Source organism: Chiloscyllium plagiosum, chromosome 24 (assembly GCF_004010195.1).
Source record: "Chiloscyllium plagiosum isolate BGI_BamShark_2017 chromosome 24, ASM401019v2, whole genome shotgun sequence".
In the NCBI taxonomy this organism is placed as follows: Eukaryota; Metazoa; Chordata; class Chondrichthyes; order Orectolobiformes; family Hemiscylliidae; genus Chiloscyllium; species Chiloscyllium plagiosum.
In genome coordinates, this window is record NC_057733.1 from 14,832,674 (window position 1) to 14,857,302 (window position 24,629).

The 24,629-nt window shown below is 41.9% G+C and overlaps 1 protein-coding gene across 1 annotated transcript in view; it reads left to right on the forward strand.

Moving 5' to 3' along the window:
• Positions 1-24,629, forward strand: part of LOC122562034 (dynein axonemal heavy chain 9-like) — a 508,505-nt gene that overhangs the window by 180,933 nt on the left and 302,943 nt on the right. The window contains exons 37-38 of the mRNA XM_043714478.1: positions 13,034-13,207; positions 13,854-14,061. Of these exons, the coding sequence (XP_043570413.1) occupies positions 13,034-13,207; positions 13,854-14,061 (382 nt within the window). The remainder of the gene's footprint in view (positions 1-13,033; positions 13,208-13,853; positions 14,062-24,629) is intronic.

The window sequence follows — 24,629 nt, forward strand, 5'->3', positions numbered from 1 at the left end:
TATCCCTGATCGTTCTGTTATTCCTCACGTATGGGTAAAATGCCTTTGGGTTCTCCCTAATTCTTCCTGCCGAGCCTTTTTCATACCCCCTCCTGGCTCTCCTCAGTCCATTTCTGAGCTCCTTTCTAGTAAGCCTGTCACCCTCTATATAAGAACAGGAGTACGCCATTCAGCCCCTCATTCCTGTTCCACCATTCAGTGAGGTCATGGTTGATTTGTGGCCTAACACCATACACCTGCCTTTGGCCTATATCCTTTAATACTTTTGCCTAACAAAAATGAATCTGTTTCAGATTTAAAATTAACAACTGATTTAGCATTAACTGCCAAATGTGGATGAGAGTTCCAAACATCTCCCACCTTTTGGGTGCAGAAGTGTTTCCTAAGATCCCTCCAGAACAGTCTGGTCTCAGACTACACTGCACGGTTCTAGAATTTCCATACAGTAGAATTAGTTTATCTATCTATCCTGTCTTTACCTGTTAATGTCTTGAAGACTTTGATCAGATCACCCCTCAACTTCCTCAATTCTGGTGAAAACAGGCTTATTTTGCCTCATCACTCCTCATAGCTTAACCTCTGAAGTCCAGCTATCATTTTTATACCTTACTGAACTGTCTCTAAGTATACTGACATTACTGAGTAATATTGGCTGAGAGAGCATGCCTTTGCCCAACAAGCTGGTGCCAGTGTCTGTACTCCACAAGGACAACCTCAGACTAGGCTGGCATGCTATGGTATTATGGCCTCCTCAGCTGGTGCTGGGCATAGAACATCCCATTTCTGTACCATGTCTTCAAAGTGGGTACTGGTTTTACCTTCTGAGTGATATCTGTATGTCCCTGCAAAGGATAGAACCACTGCTGGGCAGTTCCGGCCCAACAGTGATGGTCTGTGCACAGCAGCCTTCCAAAGTTTGCACTGCTGCCCGGGCATGTTGATAAATTCTGGGATATCCTGGCTGTGCCAGGTTGTTCTGTATATGGTGAGTTAGAATGGGGCAAGAACCAAGTGAGAAGGGCACTGTATGGGTAATTGATGAGGTTTGGTAAGATGCAACAAGAAACCTTGCTGGGCCTTGTGAAGAGAGAAACCCTCCATGAAACGCGATGAAACTGACACTTAGCCAAATACATATAATGTTCAGCCCCCTGTGGTTGCAACAACCTAAAGATTGGAATTTGGAAGTAATTTGCTTCCTGTCTCCCCAACCAATGCCTATGTACCATCTGCAAGGCACAAATCTGGATTAGTGTAGTTCCAACAGCCAAGAAGCTTGATACTAGCCAGGGTAATGCAGCCTGTTTAATTAGCAGCTCCATCCACCACTTTAAACTCTCACTGCCTTCACCCCCAACGCACAGTGGCAACGGTGAGCTCTATCTACAAGACTCATTGCAGTGACTCACTAACGTTTCTCCAGTAACACTTTCCAAACCTGCTGTCTCTGCTGCTTAGAAAGACAAGGGCAGCAAATACATGGGAACGCCAGAACGTACAAGTTCTCCTATAGGCCACTCACCATCCTGACATACACTATTCATTCACTGTTGCTGGGTCAAAATTCCAAAGCCTTTTCCTAACACAGGGTGTATATACAGCAGAAGGAATGAAGCAGCTCATCCAGTACAATTAAGAATGGGCAATAAATGCTGACATAGCTAGTGAGATATGTCCCATGAACAAAGAAATGTTTATCTGTATTTAACAAGGCCGATAATAACAAAATTACACCCAGGCTGCAAGCCCTGGAAGTGGGATATTCTATTCATTGTGAATTTTGAAGTCATGGAGCCACTGTTTTGAACCTATTATATGTTGAAGCGAAGTAGGTTCCCTTTCTTGTAAGTAGAGAGTATGTCACAATGCCAGAACCTTCTGAAAGCTCTGTTGGTGATAGAGTGGGTATTTACCCAATTCCAATATGTTGGACAATATCATTTCAACCTCTGATTTGTCAGCATTCATCATATTGAAACAACTGTTGAAACAGACTGTCTGCCAAATGAAAAAGTGTCGTCAGGTTTTCACACAATCAGCATCTGACTGTGAAGTACCCAGGGGCCAACACATATATTCCCCACCACCCCCAATGTTCAGATCAAACTTTATTGAGTATGTGACTTCTGCATTAAACCGTTCAATGAAAAATACCCAACTCCAGGTATTCTTTGGAAAGGCGACCCTTACTAGCATATACAAATTGGCTACTGTTTGATCCTTTGAAGTGTTAATGTCATGTCTTGTTGTACAATCTGACTGACCATGCTGTAACTAACAAAGCTTATCAGAATTTCTACTTCCCACCAAATGCCTATGGACGAATAGTGCCTGTCTTTCCTCTTTCTCACCCCCTCTCTTTCCCCTCTCAGGCAATAATCCTTTGCCACTTCTTTGAGAAATCAGGGATTGTCTAACACATCTGGCAAGGATTGGGTGACCTGCTATAGCAAAGAAAGAGTTGTTATTCATCCTTAGAGGAAGACAGAATAACCAACTACGCAGAATCAACAATTTTTACGACATCAACAAAGCATATTATTGCTACAGTGAGGAAAAAATACTAGGCTTGCAGTAAAAACTTAGCATGAAAACAATGACAAACAAAAGCTGTAGAAATATGTTGTGACATCTTCCAAGTGAAAACATCAGTAATTTTTCACCCTGCAGCACAAAGTGTATCATGTTACAAGTAGAAATGTAGCTTCTCTTGTGGAAATGTTGATTCAGAGCACATATCTCACATTGATTTGTTTTGATAATAGTTAGAGTAAAACAATGGATACTAAACAGCAAAGTAAAGTCCGTACAAAAATGAACACAATGTGAAAATGATTTGGAAAATGTTCTTATCCACCCCTGTCTCTGTCAATGTCAAGGTCGCCAGAATTAGAAGCATTACTATGTTGAACTTAAAGAACCAACCACTATACTAACAGGGATTACTTTTGCTATGTGAATCACATTTCTATTTAGGAAACCTTTTGATTTCATTGGGCTACTCTTCCAACACCCCCAAGCCACCAATCCCCCATTGCCACCTGACATTACTTTAGTCATTGGCTTAGAAATACTAGTTGGTGCATCAAATTGGTGCGAAGAATGGTCTGTGAGCTCAAAGACAGAGACTTCAGATAATTGGCCTCATTTACGATTTTGCTGCTGGTTTCTATTGTACATCCCCAGATCACTGAACAGGAGCACATCGCTATAGACCAAAAACCTCACTGACAGTGACTCTCCTTAAAAACAGATCACTTATCCTTTGGGTGAACGCTTGCTCTGGTCAGGGCAGCCTAATATCTGAAAAGTTTCCAAATCATGTGCTAGGTCTGTCATTGGTATATGAAAGAAGCCAGTATCTATTTTAAGTAGGCATCTTAAAAATGGCCCAATATAAATTTGTGTGTTTTTTTTTTAAGCATTCTTGAAGTATATGGTGTTGCATCTTGAAACTCGGTGCTTTGTGAACCTGCTTGAAAATAACTGCAACATAAATCAACCTTTTTCCTCCTAATGTTTCTAGTTTTCTTTTGCTGATTACTTGAGGAGGTAAGACTATAAGAGACAGGAGCAGAATGAGACCATTTGGCCCATTGAGTCTGCTCCACCATTCACTCTCCAGCATGGCTGATAAGTTTGTCAACCCCATTCTCCCGCCTTCTCCCCATAACCCTTGATTCACTTACCAATCAAGAACCTATCTATCTCTGCCTTGAAGACACTCAATGACTTGGCCTCCACAGCCTTCTGTGGCAATGAGTTCCACAGATTAATCACACACAGCTGAAGAGATTCCTCCTCATCTCTGTTCTAAAGGGTCATCTCTTCACTCTGAGATTGTGCCCTTGAGTCCATGTCTGTCATGTTAGTTGAAGCATCTTCTCCATGTAGATTCTACTCAGACCTTTCAGTATTCTGCAAGTTTCAATAAGATCCCCCTCATTCTTTTAAACTCCCATCAGGTAACTGTTCATATTGTTTAGTAACAAGTAACAAGGAATTCAAAAGAAAGAGAAGACTATCTACCTGCCTGTGGAAAGATGCCAGATGCTCAAGAGCAGCCTTAGCTCAATGAGTATTGGTTAAAAACAATTATTGCTACTAGATCTTGTGAAAACCTAATAATCCAGAATCCCAGACTAATGTTCTAGACATTGGTTTGAATCCCACTAGGGCAGATGGGGAAATTTGAACTCAATAAAAACCTAGAATAAGGGATTAACTTAATATTGGCCATATGATCACTGTCAATTGTGTTAAAATCTGATTCGCTAATGCTCTTAAGAGAAGGGAAACTGACCTAAATGTGACTCCCGACTTCAAGTGATAATTTCTGTGCAATGAGGGATGGGGAATAAATGCTAGATCAGCCAGGAATGCCCAATCCCATGAATGAATAGAAGGAGAGACTTAAGAATGTCAAGCTTTAATTCTGAGATGAGAAAAAGGCAAGATTTGAAATAAATTGTAAATATATACATCCTCAGCACCTTTAAAGGAAAGTTATAGGTTTTTGGTCCAATTCCTTCTTTAGAACGAGGAGACTGAAGCAAGGTTCCAGTTTAGTTTTTCCTTCATATTATCAGCTGTGATGATCGTTGACAATCGTAAAATGCCTGCTGATGGATTTCGGTTTGGAGCGTGCCTAATAATTCTGATGGTTTGTCACTTCTCATTATTGTCAAGATTCAGATGGTTTTAAATGGGGAGGTTTTGGAAAAGAGAAAGGTACGTTAGGTAATCTTTTGCAATTGAGCTTGGTACATTTGACTGAAAACATTCGGAAGGGAGCACTGCCTTCTCCACAGTGCAGGTTACTGTCTGAAAGGAGTTAAAAACAAAATCAAAGAAGATAATTCTAAAAAAAAATAATAAACCCATCAACATCACGAAAATAAATCTTTCTGGTGCACATCTTTCAATCTCTTCAATGTTACCCACTCTTTATAATGACAGATGCTTGGCATTTTCAGCATTTTGTTTCCATTTTAGGATTGCAACATTTGCAGCTGTTCTTTTTAGCTGAATTAAATTGCTTCTCCTTTAAAACCCTTTTCTCTCAATATGTAAGGTGATTGTTAGTAATCCTGAATGCATTCAATAAAACCTTTTCTAACCCCACCTGACCTGGCTACAATGCTTTCAGTGCTTGCATTTGATATTTGTAGAGACTATCTTAAAGCACATATATTAAAAAAAAAAGCTTTTTCAAAGCTGAGTAGGTTGTCCTTTTCAATTTAGGTTGTTTGAAAATGTGTAAAGAGATTAATAGTGTGTTTAAATATCATCCGTATGAGAAAATGTATTTGAAAGATGCTTAATTCTGACTCACTACTTGTCAAACCTCCTTTGACAGTGCGTTCCAAATCTTTGACCTCTACCATCTAGAAGGACAAGGGCAGCAGATGCAGGATAACATGCAATTGCCCCTCCAAGCAGCACCCCAACCTGGCTTAGAAACAAATTCCCATTCCTTCTCTGTTGATTAGGCTAGACTCCCTACAGTGTGGAAACAGGCCCTTCAGTCCACACTGACCCTCCGAAGAGTAACCCACCAAGACCTGTTTCCCTCTGACTAATGCAGCTAACACTATGGACAATTTACCATGGCCAATTCACGTGACCCGCGCATCTTCGGACTGTGGGAAGAAACTGGAGCACCCGGAGCAAACCCATGCAGACACGGGGAGAATGTGCAAACTCTACACAGACAGTCACCCAAGGTTGGGATCAACCTGGGACCTTGGTGTGTGAGGCAGCAGTGCTAACCACTGAGCCACCGTGCCACCCCAAGTCAAAACCTTGGAATTACCTTCCCAAGTCAAAACCTTGAAATTACCTTTCCAATAGCAATGTCAGAGTAGACCTTAACAATACAATGTTACTATTGCCTTCTCGAGTGCAATAAGGAAGGACACAAAAAGTTTACAAGGCTCACATCAGTGAGAAACATTTCAATCACAAGGAGCAAGAAAAATGAACAATTGGAGAAACTACTTTGAGCTGCTCAACACTTGGGCAGCACGGTGGCACAGTGGTTAGTACTGCTGCCTCACAGCGCCAGAGACCCGACTCAGGCGACTGACTGTGTGGAGTTTGCACATTCTCCCCGTGTCTGCGTGGGTTTCCTCCGGGTGCTCCGGTTTCCTCCCACAGTCCAAAGATGTGCAGGTCAGGTGAATTGGCCATGCTAAATTGCCCGTAGTGTTAGGTAAGGAGTAAATGTCTGGGTATGGGTGGGTTGCGCTTCGGCGGGTCGGTGTGGACTTGTTGGGCCGAAGGGCCTGTTTCCACACTGTAAGTAATCTAATCTAATCTGATGAACACACAATTTTTAAATGACCTCTCAACCTTAACAATGTCAATTGCACCTCTTCATGCTAATTATCCTTCGATTTTGAAGCCTGCAGAATGCAAAAACATAGTCAAACCCTTCTTTGTAGCCAAGTGTTGAGCAGCTCAAAGTAGTTTCTCCAATTGTTCATTTTTCTTGCTCCTTGTGATTGAAATGTTTCTCACTGATATCACTGCAGAGATTGATAACTCACTAATCACTGGCACAGAATTGGCTTCTTTTCCCTCCAAGGCCCTCTGTGGGTGGATTTGTTTGCCTGCAGCTGGTTTGTTGAGGAGAAAATAATTTTTTACAAAATAAAATTTGTCATCCCCTATCCATTTTCTAGTAGAGTTTATAACTGAACACTTTATTTCACAAGTGGCGGATAGAATCTCATGGAGAGAAGTGTGAGCAGGTGATGTGGTTTGGCAGAAGGGATAGGGAAAGGCAATGCAGACTGAATGCCACAGTTGGAAAGAGTGCAGGGACAGAAGACCTTGAGATACATGGGTTTCAATTCCAGAAGGTGGCAGGATATATTGAAAGAATAATTAGCAAGAGATTTTGTGCTTTACAAATTGAGGTGTCAAGTTTGAAAGCAAGCAACTATATTAAACCTTTGTAAGACTCAAATTAGGCCATTTTTAGATTACTGCATTTGTTTTTGGTCACTGCATTTTAAGAAGAAAGCCAGAGTTTTTCCAAGGTTGCAGAAGCTTTCTTTTACCAGAATTCTCCCAAGGATGGGGAATTTTAGCTACAGTGTTAGAATGGAGAATTTGGGTATGTTCTCCTTGGAGCAAAGGATGTTGCATGGAAATTTAATGGACTATGTAAGAATATAAAGTTTCTTTAAGGTGGACATAGTAAAGTTGTTTTCTTTAATTGTGTAATCACTAGTTGGGGGGTGGGCAAGTGATGTTTGAGAAATGGAACCTCTAGCAGCAAGTGGTGATGGAGGACTCTGAGCAAAGGACATGATCAGCTCTTTGGGACCTCCACCAGCAGGTGGCAGTGGTGAGGCAGGCAGCTGGAGAGGTTGAATTGATTCACTGGAAAAAAGGAAATGTCTTTGGTGAAGAGAGGTCTGATTGGAAAGAAGGGAGGCAGACAAAAGAATCCCTCTGCCCACTATAACCCACATGGTTCTTCCATGTACAGAGCATATATAATTCTTTCTTATCTTTGATTTCCCTTCCTGTTTTATTGATTTGATGCCAGTGGAAGGGAAAAAAAACCCTATTTCATAATTAAAAATCACACAATTAAATCACCGGTTTAATTGGAAGCACAGGAGCTTTCGTCGCTCCTTCATCAGGTGATAGTGGAGTCCACCACCACCTGATGAAGGAGCGATGCTCCGAAAGCTAGTGTGCTTCCAATTAAACCTGTTGGACTATAACCTGGTAATGTGTGATTTTTAACTTTGTACACCCCAGTCCAACATCGGCACCTCAAAATCATGACTGTTTCATAATGTTTGGGTCGTACATATTTTCAAACCCGTCATGTGAGGATTTGGGCAAAAATTGCAGGGAGAGATGGGGTGAAGAACTGAAACTCATTGCCTGTTAAACTTGTATCCAGCATGAACTTCACACCCACGCATATGTGCATCTTACCACGCCATTCCACATTTGTCTTCCATCCCAAGCCTTTTGCAGCCACTTGTTTCGTTATAGAACATAGAATTGCTACTTACGGTGACCACTGGTTGGATGTTGTTCCCCCAATGTGCTCTGATACTCGAGAGGAACATACCTGCTAGTAGACACATGATGCAGATTTAAACTCTGTTATCAGAGTTTGCTTCAGAATGGACTGTCCCAACATTACTCAGAGATAAGCGCCACCTTGTATAATGAATGGGCAATTTGTAGTTTGATTAATGGTATAGGCATTACATAACATTGAAATTATTTTTCTTCAATTAGTTTAAATTATTCCATTTCCACTTGACTCATATCTGAATCAGTTGGAGTTCCTTCTAACATATGTGTTTTAATATTAGACTTGCTCCCACCACAATATCATACCCTGGTTCTGTGAAGACAAAACACTGGCTGCAGTAAATCTTGCAGTGGCAGTATTCAGTTTGGTTGCTGCTGAATAAATAGCAGCAATGAAGATGTAAATGATGAGATCAACAATCGTTTCCCCTATAAAACCGAGAATATCAACTTGTTGATACTGTGTATTATATGTAGTGTCTGTGTGATTAGATTCAGTAATACCTCTGAGTTGACAATATAATATCATTAGTGATTCTACCATGAATTGCAATGGGTATCAAGAGTGAAAGCATTAGTGCGGACAATTAATGTTTGTTGGACTTAATGTAGACAGGCGGAATAGTGTTGTCATACTGGAGCTGCACATCTAGCACACACTCGTCCTTGCTTTACTAAATTCAGTATTAAAGAAAACCACCCTCCTCACTCTACCATTGCTGTTTAAAGTCAGAAGTCACATGACGCCAGGTTATAGTCCAACAGATTTATTTGAGTCACAAGCTTTCGGAATGCTGTTCCTTCATCAGGTGAAGTGGACTTATGATTTCAAATAAACCTGTTGGACTATAACTTGGTGACTTCTGACGCTGTCCATCCCGGTCCAACACTAGCACCTCCACATAGTTATTATTTCAAGGCAGCCCTCTTATGATTGTACAAATGTTTGGGACTTGACATATTTGTTCAAGTTGCAGAAGTCTACAGGGAAGACAGCATTCTATCTCACTCCTGACTTCTGTCATGTAGACAATGGACAGACTTTGAGGAGTCAGGATGTGAGTTAGTACTGCAAGTACTGTTGGAGCCATTGTGTTTATGTAGGTAGTCCAGTATTTGGCCAATGGTAACCTCAGGATATTGATTCCATTGGCTTCAGCAATGGAAATACTGTTAAATGTCAATTGGAATGGTTAGATTCTCTCTTGATGAAGATGGTTATTGTCTGGTACTTGTGTGGCATGAACTTCACTTGCCACTGCCAGCTCAAACCTGATATTGCCCAAATCTTGTTGCATTTAGATGTAGATGCTTCAGTATCTTGAATGTTCAGGAATGGTGCAGAACACTATGCAATCATTAGTAAATATTCCCATGTCTGACCTTATGAAAGGAAGGTCACTCATGGAGAAATTGAGATGGTTGAGCCGAGAACACGACCTGAGGAAATTCTGGAGCTGAAATGACTGACCTCCAACAACCACAACCATCTTCCTATGTGCAGAGGGATGACCCCAATCAAGGAATATTTTCCCACAATTGCCACTGACTCCAGTTTTTCTAGGGCTCTTTGTTGTCTCAGGAAGTGGCATTGTGGTAATGCCATTGAATTAGCAATCCCAAAGTCCAGACGTAATGCTTTAATGATATGATTTCAAATCCTCCTGAGGAAGATGGTGAAGTGTGTGCTCAATAAAAATCTGAAATTTAAAAAATACTAGCTTAATAATGACCATGTATCCATTGTTGTATAACCAATTGCCCATTTGGTTGCCTGACATCCTTTAGGGAAGAAAACCTGCAGTCCTTGTCTGACCTAGTCTACTTGTGACTGCAGACCTGCAAAGACTGACTCTTAACTACCCTCTGAAATGTTCCTAGCAAGCCAGTCAGATCAAGGGGCAATTAAGGATGATAATTAAACTGACCCAGCTAGCATTGTCCAAATCCCATGAACTCTCACCTCACACACGGAAATATATTGCCGTTCCTTCTCTGTCACTGTCAAAATCCTGGAATTCCCTCTCTAATGACATTCTGGGTCAATCCACAGGATGTAGACTGCAGAAGTTGAAGAAGGCAGCTCATTACCACTTCTCAAGGGCACCTAGGCAATAAAGGCTGGCCCAGCCAACGATGCTCACGTTCCACAAAATGAATAAATTTAAAAAAAAACACATGGGGTACTTTCACGATTACTGCATATCTGTGCATGGATACAATATAACCTGCCTCCCTCTGGTGAGACACTCTTACCTCCAGTATGTGCTAACTTCTCCTGCAAGAAAAAAAGTGATGAGCATCAATCTGCTTGCATGATGTGACTTCCAGACTGAATAACCGGAAGTGTGCAAAAGCATTTGTGTGAGGCTTGCAATAACGGTAAGTGTGGAGGGTGTAGTTAAGCACATGCATGTTAGTCATTTGTTCTTGACAAATGAGTCATGTAGGTGAGGTGATTCGAGTGGTGGCTGAGTCTAATGAGTTGGTAGGATATGGCATTTGAAGATCCATACCTTGATCACTTGTGATTGAGTCCATGGAATTCACTGCGCCCAAAACCTGGAAGCATTGGCTTCCACAGCTGCCTGCTCCCCTGGCCATGTGTCTGAAGATGGCTGTCCTTACATCCTTACACAGTGCTGTTCAGTGCAGCATTGTAAGCCTTTGATCCCAAGCTCTCTCATGTTGTGCCATTCTTCTCTATTTTCCAAAATAGACTCACCCTATATACAACTGCCAGCAACTGTTTTCAGCCATTAAGCATCTTTCGTCTATGAGATGGAGGCTGGCTTTAAGATGTTTCAGGAAGTTATGTATGACTCTAGGCCTCCTGCTGATGCATTCAGCCAATGAACAATGTGGCTAACTCTGACTGCAGGCAGGGATTTTGCTGATGAGAGGGCAACACAAAGATGGCATGTTGTTTGAATTTCTATCAGTGAGTGTAGGTTAATGATGCAACACAAACCCTGCATGTGTTTTCAGGGGCTAGCTAATTTAGCTCCAATCGGTTTGACTGCAAGTACAGCTTGAGAAATCCAATAATCGTTTGATTCCTAATTGTAAAATTGATCCACGTCCAGTTGCATGTCGTTTTCTATCTCTAGGGCCATATGAGAGCAACTGGAGAAGGATAGCAAAAGAAAAGCTAACAAACGTGCAGAAGATTCAAAACATTTATTGACCGTAACAGACCATTCATAAGGTAGACTGGACTGGAGTGTGGATTAAACTAGAAACTACTTTATGCGAACCTCGGCTATTTACATATTTGCCTCTTGGTAATCTCATATTGTTTTATTGAACTTTTTAATGTGAGTTGTGCTCACCTCAGTCCTGTACAGTTGTGAAACTAGATGTAGCTAAAGAAGATAGAGTCGAAGGAAGACCATGTTATGATCGGTAGACAGATACATGATTAGCCACAGACTACTAGGGGCCAAGGCTTCTCGCTGTTAGAAATTAGGAACACATTACTATAGATGTTGGAATCTGTACTGAAAACAATAAATGTGCTGCATTTATTTGTTATTTTCAATCTCTATTAGAGAGAGAGAGGGAGAAAAAAAGAATGACTTAAAGCTTGTAAGAATCCCACTCCAGATCAAGAAGGTCATGGCGAGGAAGTAGCTCTGAAGTGTATTGCATCTGGAACAGGAATTAAACCCATATTGTTGGCATTAATTTAAACGAATCATCTACCCAACTGAGTTAACCATTCTCCTTGTTGGAAAGTAGAAAAGAGAACGTCATGATAAAGAGAATGTGCACTGATCAGAAGGATGGTATTCCTAGCAACATGAACTAGAATGTCAACTTTTCTCACTATATATTAATGACTTAGACAAAGGAATGTAGATTCAATCTGCAGATCAGTCTAAATTAGTGAATGCACTGAGACATGAGCCAAAGGTGAAAGGGAGCAGGCACAATTGGGCTGGATTTTATACCACCTCTTGGGCTTCTTTTTGAACAGAGTATGATGTGTAAAATAGCCCATTGCTTTTGCACTCACCTCTGATCCATTCTCCATAAAATGATTGGGAGGGGTGTGTGTGTGGTCAAATGGACTGCCCACCAACAACTTGAAACCAAATATTTATGAGAGAATTGAACTTGCTGATTGACCCAAACATGATGCTGCCAATAATATCGTTGGCATGGATAGAAGGGTGGGAGTGAGAAGGCTTTTTTTAAAAAACAACATTGTTGAATGGGGATGGATTGGGTGAAAAATATGCATTTCCTCTCCCTCCCATGATGTGATGCTTGATAGCTCTTGTCAAAATGAAAAGTCAATCACTTTGGATCCAAGGAAGACAAGTTAGAAAAGTTAATTAAATGATGAGACTGTTTGCACGTCTTCAATCCTTTATGTTCTGCTGCTCTTCTGCTCCATATGAAATGCAATGCACCTTTATTTATATCTTTACAATAAGTCCTCAAATGCCGCTGCCTAGTACAGGGCCTAAAATATCTCACTTCACCCATTCATTTTATACTGGTGTCTCTGTTGCTGATGCCAGAGTCCTGTGACCAGTTATGCCATCACGATTTATATGAATCATCTACATACAACAGTTTGTGCAGAAATGATTGTTCCCTTTGGTGAGATAATCCTGAACAAGAGGGCACCATCTTGGAGCAAGCCCATTCGAGTGTGCAGCCTGGAAGCACATCCTTATGGAGAGGGAAATTCAAATTAATTCCCCTAGAAGTCTGTGGGCACAGGTTTACATGTATTGTACTCAGCTTAGACTGGTCGATTTTTGTAAGAGAGGAGTATGAGGAATACAAAGTTGAAGCACAAAACTGCCATAACATAATGTATGAGTTGAACAGTCTTGAGGAGTTGAATAGCCTGTTTCTGTTCCTCATTTCCTGGATTGAGAGCTTATGGAACCCACGTTTGAACATGAAGAGAGAAAACATACTAATTTCACTTTCCGTTTCCTACCAGCTTATTGACTACAGAGTGGAGTTCAGTAAGTGGTGGACATCAGAGTTCAAGACCGTCAAATTCCCATCGCATGGCACCGTTTTTGATTATTACATTGACTCAGAGACAAAGAAATTTGAGCCCTGGTCCAAGCTGATTCCAAAATTCAATCTTGATCCTGACATTCCTTTGCAGGTACGCAATTAGTTTAGGCATAATACTTCTGAATTTTAAAAGTACATGATGTGCTGTTTGCAGAGACTTCTCACTTCCATGTTAATTTGTAATTGGAAGTCTATTTTGCCTTCTGTTGTGACACGTTTGTTAATGTGAATCTTTACGAATTAGAGCCAGATGATTGGTGCCAGGATGGCACATTGCATTGGAATTCTAACATGCCGTGTTTTGATATGGGTTGTGTCCAACATTTCCCTGAATCTGGGCAGTTTCACAACAGCTAAGAAGTTCTCGCACAAGCCAAGCATAAGTTGACCTCATTAGTTTAATACATGTGAATGGCCAAAATATTTAAAGGAGCTGCACATTCAAATTGTTTAGCATATTTAAAAGTTATGGCTTCTTAATTTATGCCTCGCTTGTTAAAGCTATTTCATACTTCTCATCTGCGTGAATGAGAATGAGATCTGATGGGGTCTTGATGTAACTTGGCAACAAGCAACAGCAGCTCAGTCCCTGCTTTGTGCTTACGTGAGAGATGGATAGGCCCCAATGATAAATTTGTAAATGATAAACTTCACTTTTGTACCATACACTTCAGAGAAGTGCGGAAACATTGCGGCTTGCTGCTTGTTGATGCTGGCACAATTTTTATTGTTTTCAGGCGTGTTTGGTGCACACCATAGAGACGATTCGTATCCGTTACTTCATGGAGAAGCTGTTGGATAGACGCCGACCTGTCATGCTTGTGGGCAATGCTGGGACAGGGAAATCCGTGCTGGTGGGTGAGAAACTTGGATCGCTGGATCCTGATGAGCACATGGTGAAGAATGTACCATTTAATTACTACACTACCTCTGCCATGCTACAAGGTAAGAGAATCTCAGCTAATCAGGATGTGGAAATGTAGTAATTCTCAGAAATTAATATCAAAGGCTTTTTTTGAAGGTATTACATTTCCTGGTGGTCATTTGTTGAATACATTGTTTTACTCATAGCACATGAAGGTATTGAGGAGGCATTTAGGAACAGTGTTCCTCAAACTTTTTGTGTGAGAGGATTGCAAGTTATGAAAGTGATCTAGACAAGATGAGTGTGTGGACAAAGAAATGCCAGTTGACATTCATGATGAAGGGCTTATGCCTGAAACATTGATTTTCCTGCTCCTCGGATGCTGCCTGAACTGCTGTGCTCTTCCAGTGCCACACTCTTTGACTGATGTCCAGCATCTGCAGTCCTCACTTTCCCCACATGTCATATACAGTGTAACATGGACAAATGTTAAATTATACATTACATAGCAAGTGTGAAAAACAGAAAGGTAGGGTATTACTTAAGTGGAAATATACAGATGAACAGGGGGGTCGAGGGGTCATTGTACACCAGTCAATGAAAATAGACAGGCACTGCAGAAAGCAATTGGGAAAGCAAATCATATGTTGACCTCTATTGCAAGAGAATTTGAGTCCAGAACTCAGGATGCTCTATGGCAATTGTACAGAGTCTTGATGAGATCACACCTGGAGTTCATGGTACAGTTTTGGTCTCTCACCTAAGAGAGGATTTTCTTGCCAGAGAGGGAATGCAGCAAAGGTTCACCAGGACAGCGACACTGTCTAACTGGGCCTCAAATTAAGAAGAGTAGGAGGGAATCTGATTGCACCACATAATATTCTAACAGGCCTGGACAAATTGGTTGCAAGGAGGGTGTTTCTCCTGACTGAAGAGCCTCGAATCAGGAGTCACAGATTCAGGATCTGAGGTATGTCATGGACGGCTGAGATGAGAAAATCTTTCTTCGCTCAGAGGGTACCCAACATGTGGAAAGTCCGAGTCACTGAGTATACTCAACAAAAAGGTTGATACATTTTTAGAGATTAAAGGCAACATGGAGAAAATGCAGGAATATGATAATGAGATGAAGCAACAGCTATGATCCTACTGAATGGTGGAACAGGCTCAAAGGGCCAAATGATGGCCTCCTGCTCCTAGTTTGCACATCTATGTTTTTTCCCACTGTGACCTCATTTCAAGACTTGAAAATTAAATCAATGACCATCAAAGTGAGAACTGTGGGACGTGGGGGGAGGGTGGTTTTGACTCTGAGACTGTGGGAGGGCCAAAGTAGGTAATCTTCAGGGCTTTATAGAACCTACCTTTTATGGAGCAGGAACTGGGCTGTAAAGATCAGCCAGTTAGACCAGGCCCACCTTTTTAAAAATAGAGGATTTAAAGGGGCCACGCAGCTGTTGACATGGCCAACACTCTGCAGCCTTATTTCTTCAGAGCCCGTGACCCCAACCCACAGTTTGTGATGCCATGTAATAAAAAAATGCTTTATCAAATGCCCGGAAGCCATGGGAACAACCATGTGGCTGTCCGCACAAAATAATGCTTCAGAGTACTTTACAGTGCGAAAGATTGATGCACGTGTATAACCAGAAATCCAAACAAAGGGTAACAAGATTGCTGGTAATAAATACTCTATTGCACTAAATCTAATGCAATCAAATCTTCACGATTGTCATTGGGACGATGAGGTCACTGTGCAAGATAATGACTTGATTATGGTCTCTTTAATAGATCGCAGCTATTGACACCAGCTCTGTTTACCCATCTATAACAGACACTGGCCTCCAAGTTCCTGATTGAAAATATTCATGGAAATTTTCACTGTATGCTGAGCACAGATTGTTCTTTTCCTGATGTCACAAGAAACGTGTACTGAGGGCAATTTTCAAATTGCAGAAAAGACAGTAGTTTGAGCAGCAATTGTGTTTGATCAACCCTCATCTCTCACTGTTGCAGAGATTTGCAAGGAATAACAAAAAGCAGTTGTGAGAGTACATCTTCAAAAATAACAGTAATTGATCACCAAACACCTTATTCCCTTTACCATCAGATGCATATTATCATCATAGAATCCCTGCATTCAGCCTAACATGTCTGCACCAACGTTCTGAAGAGTATCCTACCCAGACCCACTCCCCTATCCCCATAACCCTGCATCCACCATAGCCAATTCACCTAACCTTCATATCCTTGGACACTAGAGGCAATTTTAAATGGCCAATCCACTAAAACTGCACATTTTTGGACTGCGGGAGGAAACCCATGCAGGCATGCATATCTTGACACTTTCTTTCCCCATTGACTCATCTCGCCTGATCACCTGGCCCTTTGCAGCAAATAGGAGAGTTTACAAATGAGCGGTATCCATGTTTTCTGTTATTCATGAGACGTCTTTGCCCCATTCCCTGTGACAAATGAGGATTTGTAGCCAACGATATTTCCTGAGTAAACAAAGTAAATTCAAATTAACTGTATCAATAAATTTTAAGCTATTGTGAAATGATTAAGTTTGCAGTTAAGAACCCATGAAATTTCCTGAATAAACAAACAGACTTCCAAAACACTATCTCAACAGATGTCTAGACTGAGTACATAAAAGAATCGGAAAAGATGAAACTTATACATCTGGTTATCATAAGAGGATACCCGTTCAATGGTGTGAAATATATTCTACCTTCTGTCAACTTTTTAAAACTTTTAAAAACAAGTTTGGCTCTCCACCATACAAAGTTGATCTTTTATTGGCAATTTGTAAGTTGATATGAATAACAATCTTGCAAATAGATTGTTTAATAGGTAGTTCTACCTTCCAGTCAAAGCACTGTCATAACTCATTGCCTGAACAGAAATTACAACCTGGAACTTTAATATACGATGAGACAAAAATATAATAGTGGATCCTCCTCACCCATCTTCCCCCTGGTTCCCATCCTTGATCCCTGCCTCTAACAAAGAATATTGGCTAAATCCCAGATTCCACCCTCCCCGCCCCCCCCCCCCCCCCCCCCCCCCAACAGAAGAGGAGGAAAAGCTGAAGTGAAAGATGTGAGCAGCTTTGTCTCCTAACTCCTTGTGGTGAGCTGGACTAACTTTCGTGTAAATCAGATGGATTTCCATCTTGGCTAGAGGTGGTATTTGATTGGCCACTGTTAGATTTTGATCATCTGGTGTAAAGATTGAATATTTGATTCTAAGAATTGAAAATGATGAATCATTCAAATGTGGGATCAAAACAATCCAGAGATTTGAAGACTGAAAGTCAAGGCAGCTCTTCCCCAACCAGCTTTCCATCATTTGACTCTGTCTCAAGTTTTGGAGGGAGGGTGATTTGAGTATTGAAATAGACTCCTGTGTCAGTATTAGCACTATACTTGTACACCATCTCATAGATGTCTAGCTGTCAGAAGGTTCCTTATTTTACTGGCAGTCTTCAGTAAATTTCTTGGGCCACACAGTAAATGTGTCACCCTCCATTTCCTTTAAGGTTGTGACAATGTTAAACTTTCAACTTTATTCCTCAATTTAAGCAACCTGCCAATTGATAGCCATGATTCTGAGTACGGAAGCCCCATTCTGTAATGGTCTTATTATTAACAGCAATAACAACAGCACTACTTCGGCAAATTTGCATGTGTCAATGATTTATGACGTGGAGGTGCCAGTGTTGGACTGGGGTGGGCAATGTCAAAAGTCTTACGACACCAGGTTATAGTCCAACAAGTTTATCTGGAATCACAAGCTTTCGAAGCGCTGCCCCTTTGTCAGGTGAAGTCACTTCAGTAGTGGCATCAGTCGCTCGTTGTCATTTCCTGGAATTTATGTACAAATCAATAATGTACATTGACATTACTGAGGTAAACCTTATAGAAAATCTGGACTGTTATTGCAGGAAATATAAACTGTTTCACCCTTGTTCATATCCTTGTGCACCAGAATAGTCTTTTTCATTTAGGATTAAACAAGTTGTGTAGCTAAAAGGCGACATATGTAAGAAAACAGATCACAGTTGCTATCTCAGGCTAAATCTTTTATATGTAAAGATAAACTCCTGTCAAGTGAATTTGTTCAGCTTCACTCTGAGCTGGACTTTTTCATTTCCATTCCCTAAGTGCATCTGAAATGCACTGTTATTTATTAATGCAATTCATTTGTACTGTTGGGACATAATTTATTCAATATTCAGTGGTTCAAAAATTCTCTTTACAGTTCCTATCTTGTCACTGAATCTCATTAAGCAGTGACTCATACTGTTGGTATATCTATAAATGATCTTTTAATTTTAGACAAGCTGAAGCATAGTTTGAATATCTGTATTTTTAAAGTTTAACTGCGACATCACTGACAAACACGTCTGGTTATACAAAATGCAAGGAGTGTATCCTGGATGTTGTAATGGAAGACAAGGCAAAAACAAAATTGTGGTTGTCTTGGAATGCCATCACTGGACTGGAAATTGTCATTTTTCTGCATTGCCAAGTTGTTAATAGGGACTGGAGAAAGTGAATACTACAGATGCTGGAGATCAGAGTCGAGAGTGTGGTGCTGGAAAAGTACAGCAGGTCAGGCAGCATCCAAAGAGTAGGAGAATCGACGTTTCAGGATGAAGGGCTTATGGCCGAAATGTTGATTCTCCTGCTCCTCGGCTGCTGCCTGACCTGCTGTGCTTTTTCAGCACTACACTCTCAGCTGTTAATAGGGATCCATGAATATTTAGGTCCTTGTTAGAGTGGTTACATTTATGCAATCGATTATGATTTGGGCAGGAACAAACCACCATAGACCATGAAGTATATTCAAGCTAACTCGGTTTGAAAGACATGTCAGATACGCTGCTAGTGTCTATCACTCTTCTCTGTTATCCTGTCTGCACCCTCTACAGGGATATCTGCCTTCCCACTCGTTCTCAGTATCAGTTTACTCAGTGTGTGCAGTAGAATGGCCATGGAAGTCATGTTTCCCTGAAAAAGAGAGGGCAATTTCAGATAGAGATAGCTGAATGGAGCAGGAGAGTCCAACTGGCTGCTCTTGTATTTGTTTATATACTTAGGCATGTCAGTTCCAGCAAGAATTCAATATTGATTTTGGTGCCAGTAATAATAGAAGAGAGTACAGAGGCAGCAGATTGCAGAGCTGTCTCAGTCAATGATCCAGCTCCTGAACATAGCTTCAGCTTTCCTTCCATCTGTGATGCTTCTTTGTTTCAGAGTATAGCGCATTCTCCCTGCAGTATCTTTATCACACAGCCCTCCTGAGTTGTGAACTTTTTCTTGTCTCTCACTTCTGTCTAACAATGACCAAATGTACAGATAAAATACAATGAAATAGTGTGCAAAATGCCAAATAGATAGCTGTTGAAAAGATTGAAATAAAGAAAGAGGTTTTAAAGAAAGGACAGAGGTTTCATAAAGTTTGCAGTGGAGGAAATATAGATACAGAAATGTAGAATGAGCCAAAGGGGTGCATCAGATGGAAATGTTAAACCATGTTGCGATTTTTGAGAAGGACTAATCTTGAGTTTTTGTTGATGGGAACAGAGTTATTTTTCATTCAGCTGCATGAGTCCAAGCCCCCAAAATCTGAAGCTATTTCTTGGCAAACCTGTCAGAGAAAGAAATATTCTAACACCAACTAATTAGGGCCTCTTTACTTCTCCAAATAGTCTTGACAATATCATTTTCAAGGTTTGTGGAATTCCAAACTTATGCAGTTTGTTTAATGTAGCATTATTGTGTATTGTTTGCCCATGAGGCACATTGATAGAAAAGTCAGGACCTTTTAAGCCCGTACTAAATGTGGGCATCTGTACAGTATATTCACAAAAGTTACCTTTAAGCAATTTGTCAGCCAGGCTATTGCTTAGTTGCTAGAATTATCCTTGCTCCCACTCCCATTCCCTCAGACAATGAAGAGAAACTCAGGAAGGTTACACACACCCACAATGTAATGACGTTTGCTGAGATTGTGGATGAGGAGGCTGTGATGCCTCTTGTGTTGGAATAGAATTAGAATTTTTTTTAAAATCCTTACAGTGTGGAAACAGGCTCTTCGGCCCAACAAGTCCACACTGGCCCTCAGAAGGGTAACCCACCTGGACCCATTCCCCTAACCTACATATCCCTATGGGCAATTTAGCATGGCCAATTGACCTAACCTGCAAATCTTTGGACTGTGGGAGGAAACCGGAGCACCCAGAGGAAACCCACACTGACACGGGGAGAACTCCACACAGACAGTCACCTGAGGCTGGGATTGAACCTGGGTCCCTGGCACTGTGAAGCAGCAGTGCTAACCACTGAGCCACCATGCCATTCAATAGCTTGCTGACAATTGTGTACACTTGTTGGTGAATCAATGGCCACTGTTGTAATGACAAAGGGCAATGTTTCCTCTATGTGCATAGATGGAAGCATAGCAATTGAGAGTGTTTTGAGTAGTCAACACACAGGCCACACAAAAACAGCAGTTCATTTTAAGATAATATGAGAACATGACCATGTGTCAATCTTAAAGTTGTTTTGTAGGCTACCTCTCATTCTAAAATTATACCTTCTGGTCCTAGACTCTCCCACAAGATGACACAATCTTTCTGCATCTGCTCTCTCAGGCCCCTGAGGTATCTTATGTGGTTCAATGAGGTCAGAGCTGAAAAAAGCACAGCAGGTCAAACAGATTCAGAGAAGGGGATTCTGCGTTTTAGGTCAGAACCTTTCATCGAGGCGGGGGAGGGGAAAGGGGCTGCAAGATAAATAGAGGGAGGAGGGTGGAGCTGGGGAAAAGGTGAGTGGGATGGCGATAGGTGGAGCAGGTAGGAGGTGGCTGTGATTGGTCAGTAGAAAGGGTGGAGTTGATAGGTGGGAAGGAAGATGGACAAGTCGGGTCAGGTTAAAGGGGTGAGGTGGAGAGGGAGGGCTGAGCCTGGGATGGGCTGGGGTGATTTGAAAGCTGGTGAATTCTATGTTAAGGCTGTATGGTTGTAAGCAGGTGAGGCAGAAGGTGAGACATTTGTCCTCCAGTTTGCTTGTGGCATTATGTTGAAGGTAGAGGAGGCACAGGATGGGCATGTTGTCAGGGGTCTCGGACAGGGAGTTAAAATGGCTGGCAACAGGAAGGTGGGGTTGATTAGAGTGTATAAACCATATGTGTTCCCTGAACTGACTCCTGAGTTTGTGCTTGGTTTCTCTGACGTAGAGGAGACCACATCAGGAGCAATGGATGCAATAAATCAGGGTAGAGGAAGTACACGTGAACCTCTGCTGGGCTTAAAATGATTCTTTGGGGTCTTGGACAGAGGGTGAAGGGGGAGGTGTGACGGCAGGTTTTGTATCTCCTGCAGCCACAGGGGAAGGTTCCGGGTGTGGTGGAGGGGTAGGTGAGGAATGTGAACCTAACGAGGGAGTCATGGAGGGAATGGTCTCTACGAAAAGTGGATGGCGTGGGGTGGGAAATATCATTTTGGTGGTTGGGTCAGACTGGCAGAAGTGGTGCAAACTCCGGAGCCGGTTCAGGGATCATTTATGGTCCAAATGCTCCAAAATGTCCCACCTTTCCGGTTGCCATCTATTTAAACTTCCCGTCCCACTCTCCCGATGACATGTCCATCCTGGGCCTTCTCCACCATCAATACAAGGCCACATGCAAACTGGAAGAACACCTTATCTTTTGCCTCGAGAGCTTACAACCGTACGGCCTTAACATAGAATTCATCAGCTTCTAAATCTCCCCACCCCTACCTCATCCCAGGCCCGGCCCTCCCTCTCCACTCCGCCCACCTAACCTGACTCTACCTGTCCATCTTCCTTCCCATGTGTCCGCTCCACCCTTCCCACTGACCAATCACAACCATGTCCTACCTGCATCCACCTCTCGCCATCCCATCACCTTTCCCCAGCACCAGCCCTTCCCTTTATTTATGTCTCAGCCCCTTTCTCCTCCCCCAGTCCTGATGAAAGGTTCTGACCTGAAACGTCAATTCCCCATCTCTGCCGATGCTGCTTGACCTGCTGTGCTTTCTCCAACTCCACTCTACACTGACTTTTCAGCATCTGCAGTTATCACGATCTCGATGTTTCAATAAGGTCGCCTCTCATTCTTCTAACCTCCAGTGAGTACATGCCCGATCTGCTCAACATCTCCTTATAAGACAGTACCTCTATACCTGGGACCAGTTTTGTAAACCTTCTCTGGACAGCCTCCGATGTCAATATATCTTTCCTTATGTAGTTGGCTGAAAACTGTTCACAGTATTCCAGTGCTGGTGTGACTAGTTTCTTTTATAGTTTTAGCAATACTTGCCTATTTTTATACTCCATTCCTTTTGAAATAAAAGCTAATATTCCTCTTGTCATCCCTACTATCCGTTGAACTTGTCAGTTATCTTTTTGTGATTTGTATCCAAGGCCACTCAAATCCCTCTGCGCTCGAACTTTTTATGGTCTTTCAGAGTTTAAATAATTTTATCAAATCTTTCTGCAAAACCTCATACATTCTGCCATTATATTCCATCTGCCATGTTTTAGCCCACTCACTTAACCTGCCTGTATCCCTCTGCAGACTCTTTGTGCCATCCTCACCATTTGCTTTCCCACCTGTTTTTGTGTTATTTGCAAGTTTGGCTACAGCATTTTCACATTCCTTATCCAAGTCATTACTTCAGTTGTGGCCTAGCCCTGATGCCTATGACATGGAACTGATTAGACATTGCTATCCCAATATTGCCCCCTTAACCCAACTCTATCTCTTCTATTAGTTAATCAGTCCTGTCCCCATGTTAATATACTACCTCCAACACCATGGGCTATGTATTTAAACACCTTTGCTAATTCCAAATACAGAGGAACCTTGATTATCCAAACGTTAATTATCCGAATTTCGGATTATCCAAAGGAGATCTCAAGGTCCCGATAGAAATGTTACATCAAAGGGGTGTTTCCAACAATGGACGCGACGTTTGTTCACAATGATTAAAAATGAACACCGCTTAGAACAATCCTGAACTTCGATGGGAGCAGAGGCACCATCTTCAAATGACTGACCTCCTGCCCTCTCTCTCTCTCTCCCTGCAGTTTCCCTGGAGTTCTACACCCGAAAGCCCCTTCCCCACATAATCTCTCCAATATTGTCCTGTACAGGGTAAAGGTGGAACTTGATAAAATATAGCAGTAAATGTGTGTGTGTGTGTACACGCGTGTACGCTATGTTGAGACTGACTAACCCCCCCCCCACGGCACCAGCAGTCTTACTGTTGGTGTCCAGTCCAGCTGCACCAGAATGGGGGTGCGGGGCATGGCAGGGCAGACATGCGGCGGGGGGGCATAAAGTGGGTGGGGAAAAATGGGTGGTAGTGTTGGATGGGTTTGGGAGTGTTCAGGAGTTGGGGAGGGTGCACGGGTACTTGCGCACAGTGTGTTGCCGCGTAGTCTCCTGAACGGGGAGTAGACTTAGCAAGTGCTTGCTGTGTCAATCGATTGAACTTATTGTTGGGGGTGAGGGGGTGGAAAGGTGGAGGGGAGACTTCAGCTATGCTGCAGTACCCTTACACACAAGTGTGTGTCTACTCAGAAGCAAATCCTGAGACACAGAGAGGGAGCAAAGCAGGCAGAGCGAGGGAAAAGGAAACTTCAGAAACCTCCGAGCCCAAGAGAGGCATTGAATCGATTAACCGAATAATTAATTATCCGAACGAAATAGTGCCAGCCCAGCTCGTTCAAATAATCGTGGTTCCTCTGTATATTACATCCGCTGCTTCCCCTTTATTTATCTCACTTCTTATCTCTTGAAAGTATTTGAGTCAATTTGTCAGGCATGATTTCCCTTTAAGTTATGCTGACTCTGCTTGATCATATTTTGTATTTCTAAGTGCTCTGCTATTACATTCTTTGTAACAAACATTTTCCCAATAACAGATGTTAAGCTCACTGGCCTCTGTGTTGTACATATCATTGAGGTGGATGCAGTATTGACTGCCACACTATAGGAAGTTAAAAATCACACAACACCAGGTTATAGTCCAACAGGTTTAATTGGAAGCACACTAGCTTTCGGAGCGACGCTCCTTCATCAGGTTATTGTACAATATAGGAAGGATGTCTTTGTACAGAAGGCACTGTATTCATCGGGATGCTGCCTGGGTTGGAACATTTTATCTACAGAGGGAGGCTGCATAGGCTCAGGTTGTTTTCTTCAGAGCAGAGAAGGCTGAGGGGTGACCAGATTGAGGTATATATTTGGATGAAAAGATTTTCACCTAGAAGGAGGAGGGAAACTGAAATACACTGTAGAGATGCAAAACCTCACTACCTCTAAAAGCATGTGGATGAGCGCTTAGTGTTGTAGAATCATAGAGATATACAGCACAGAAGCAGACCCTTCAGTCCAACTTTTCCGTACCAATCAGATATCCCAACCCAATCTAGTCCCACCTGCCAGCACCCGGCCCATATCCCTCCAAACCCTTCCTATTCATATACCCATCCAGATGCCTTTTAAATGTTGCAATTGTACTAACCTTATGAGTGAATAAAAATGTGTAAATTCCTTTTTTAGTTCCAAGTTGGCTCCACTTCTCCTTTACCCGCCATTTTATTAATGA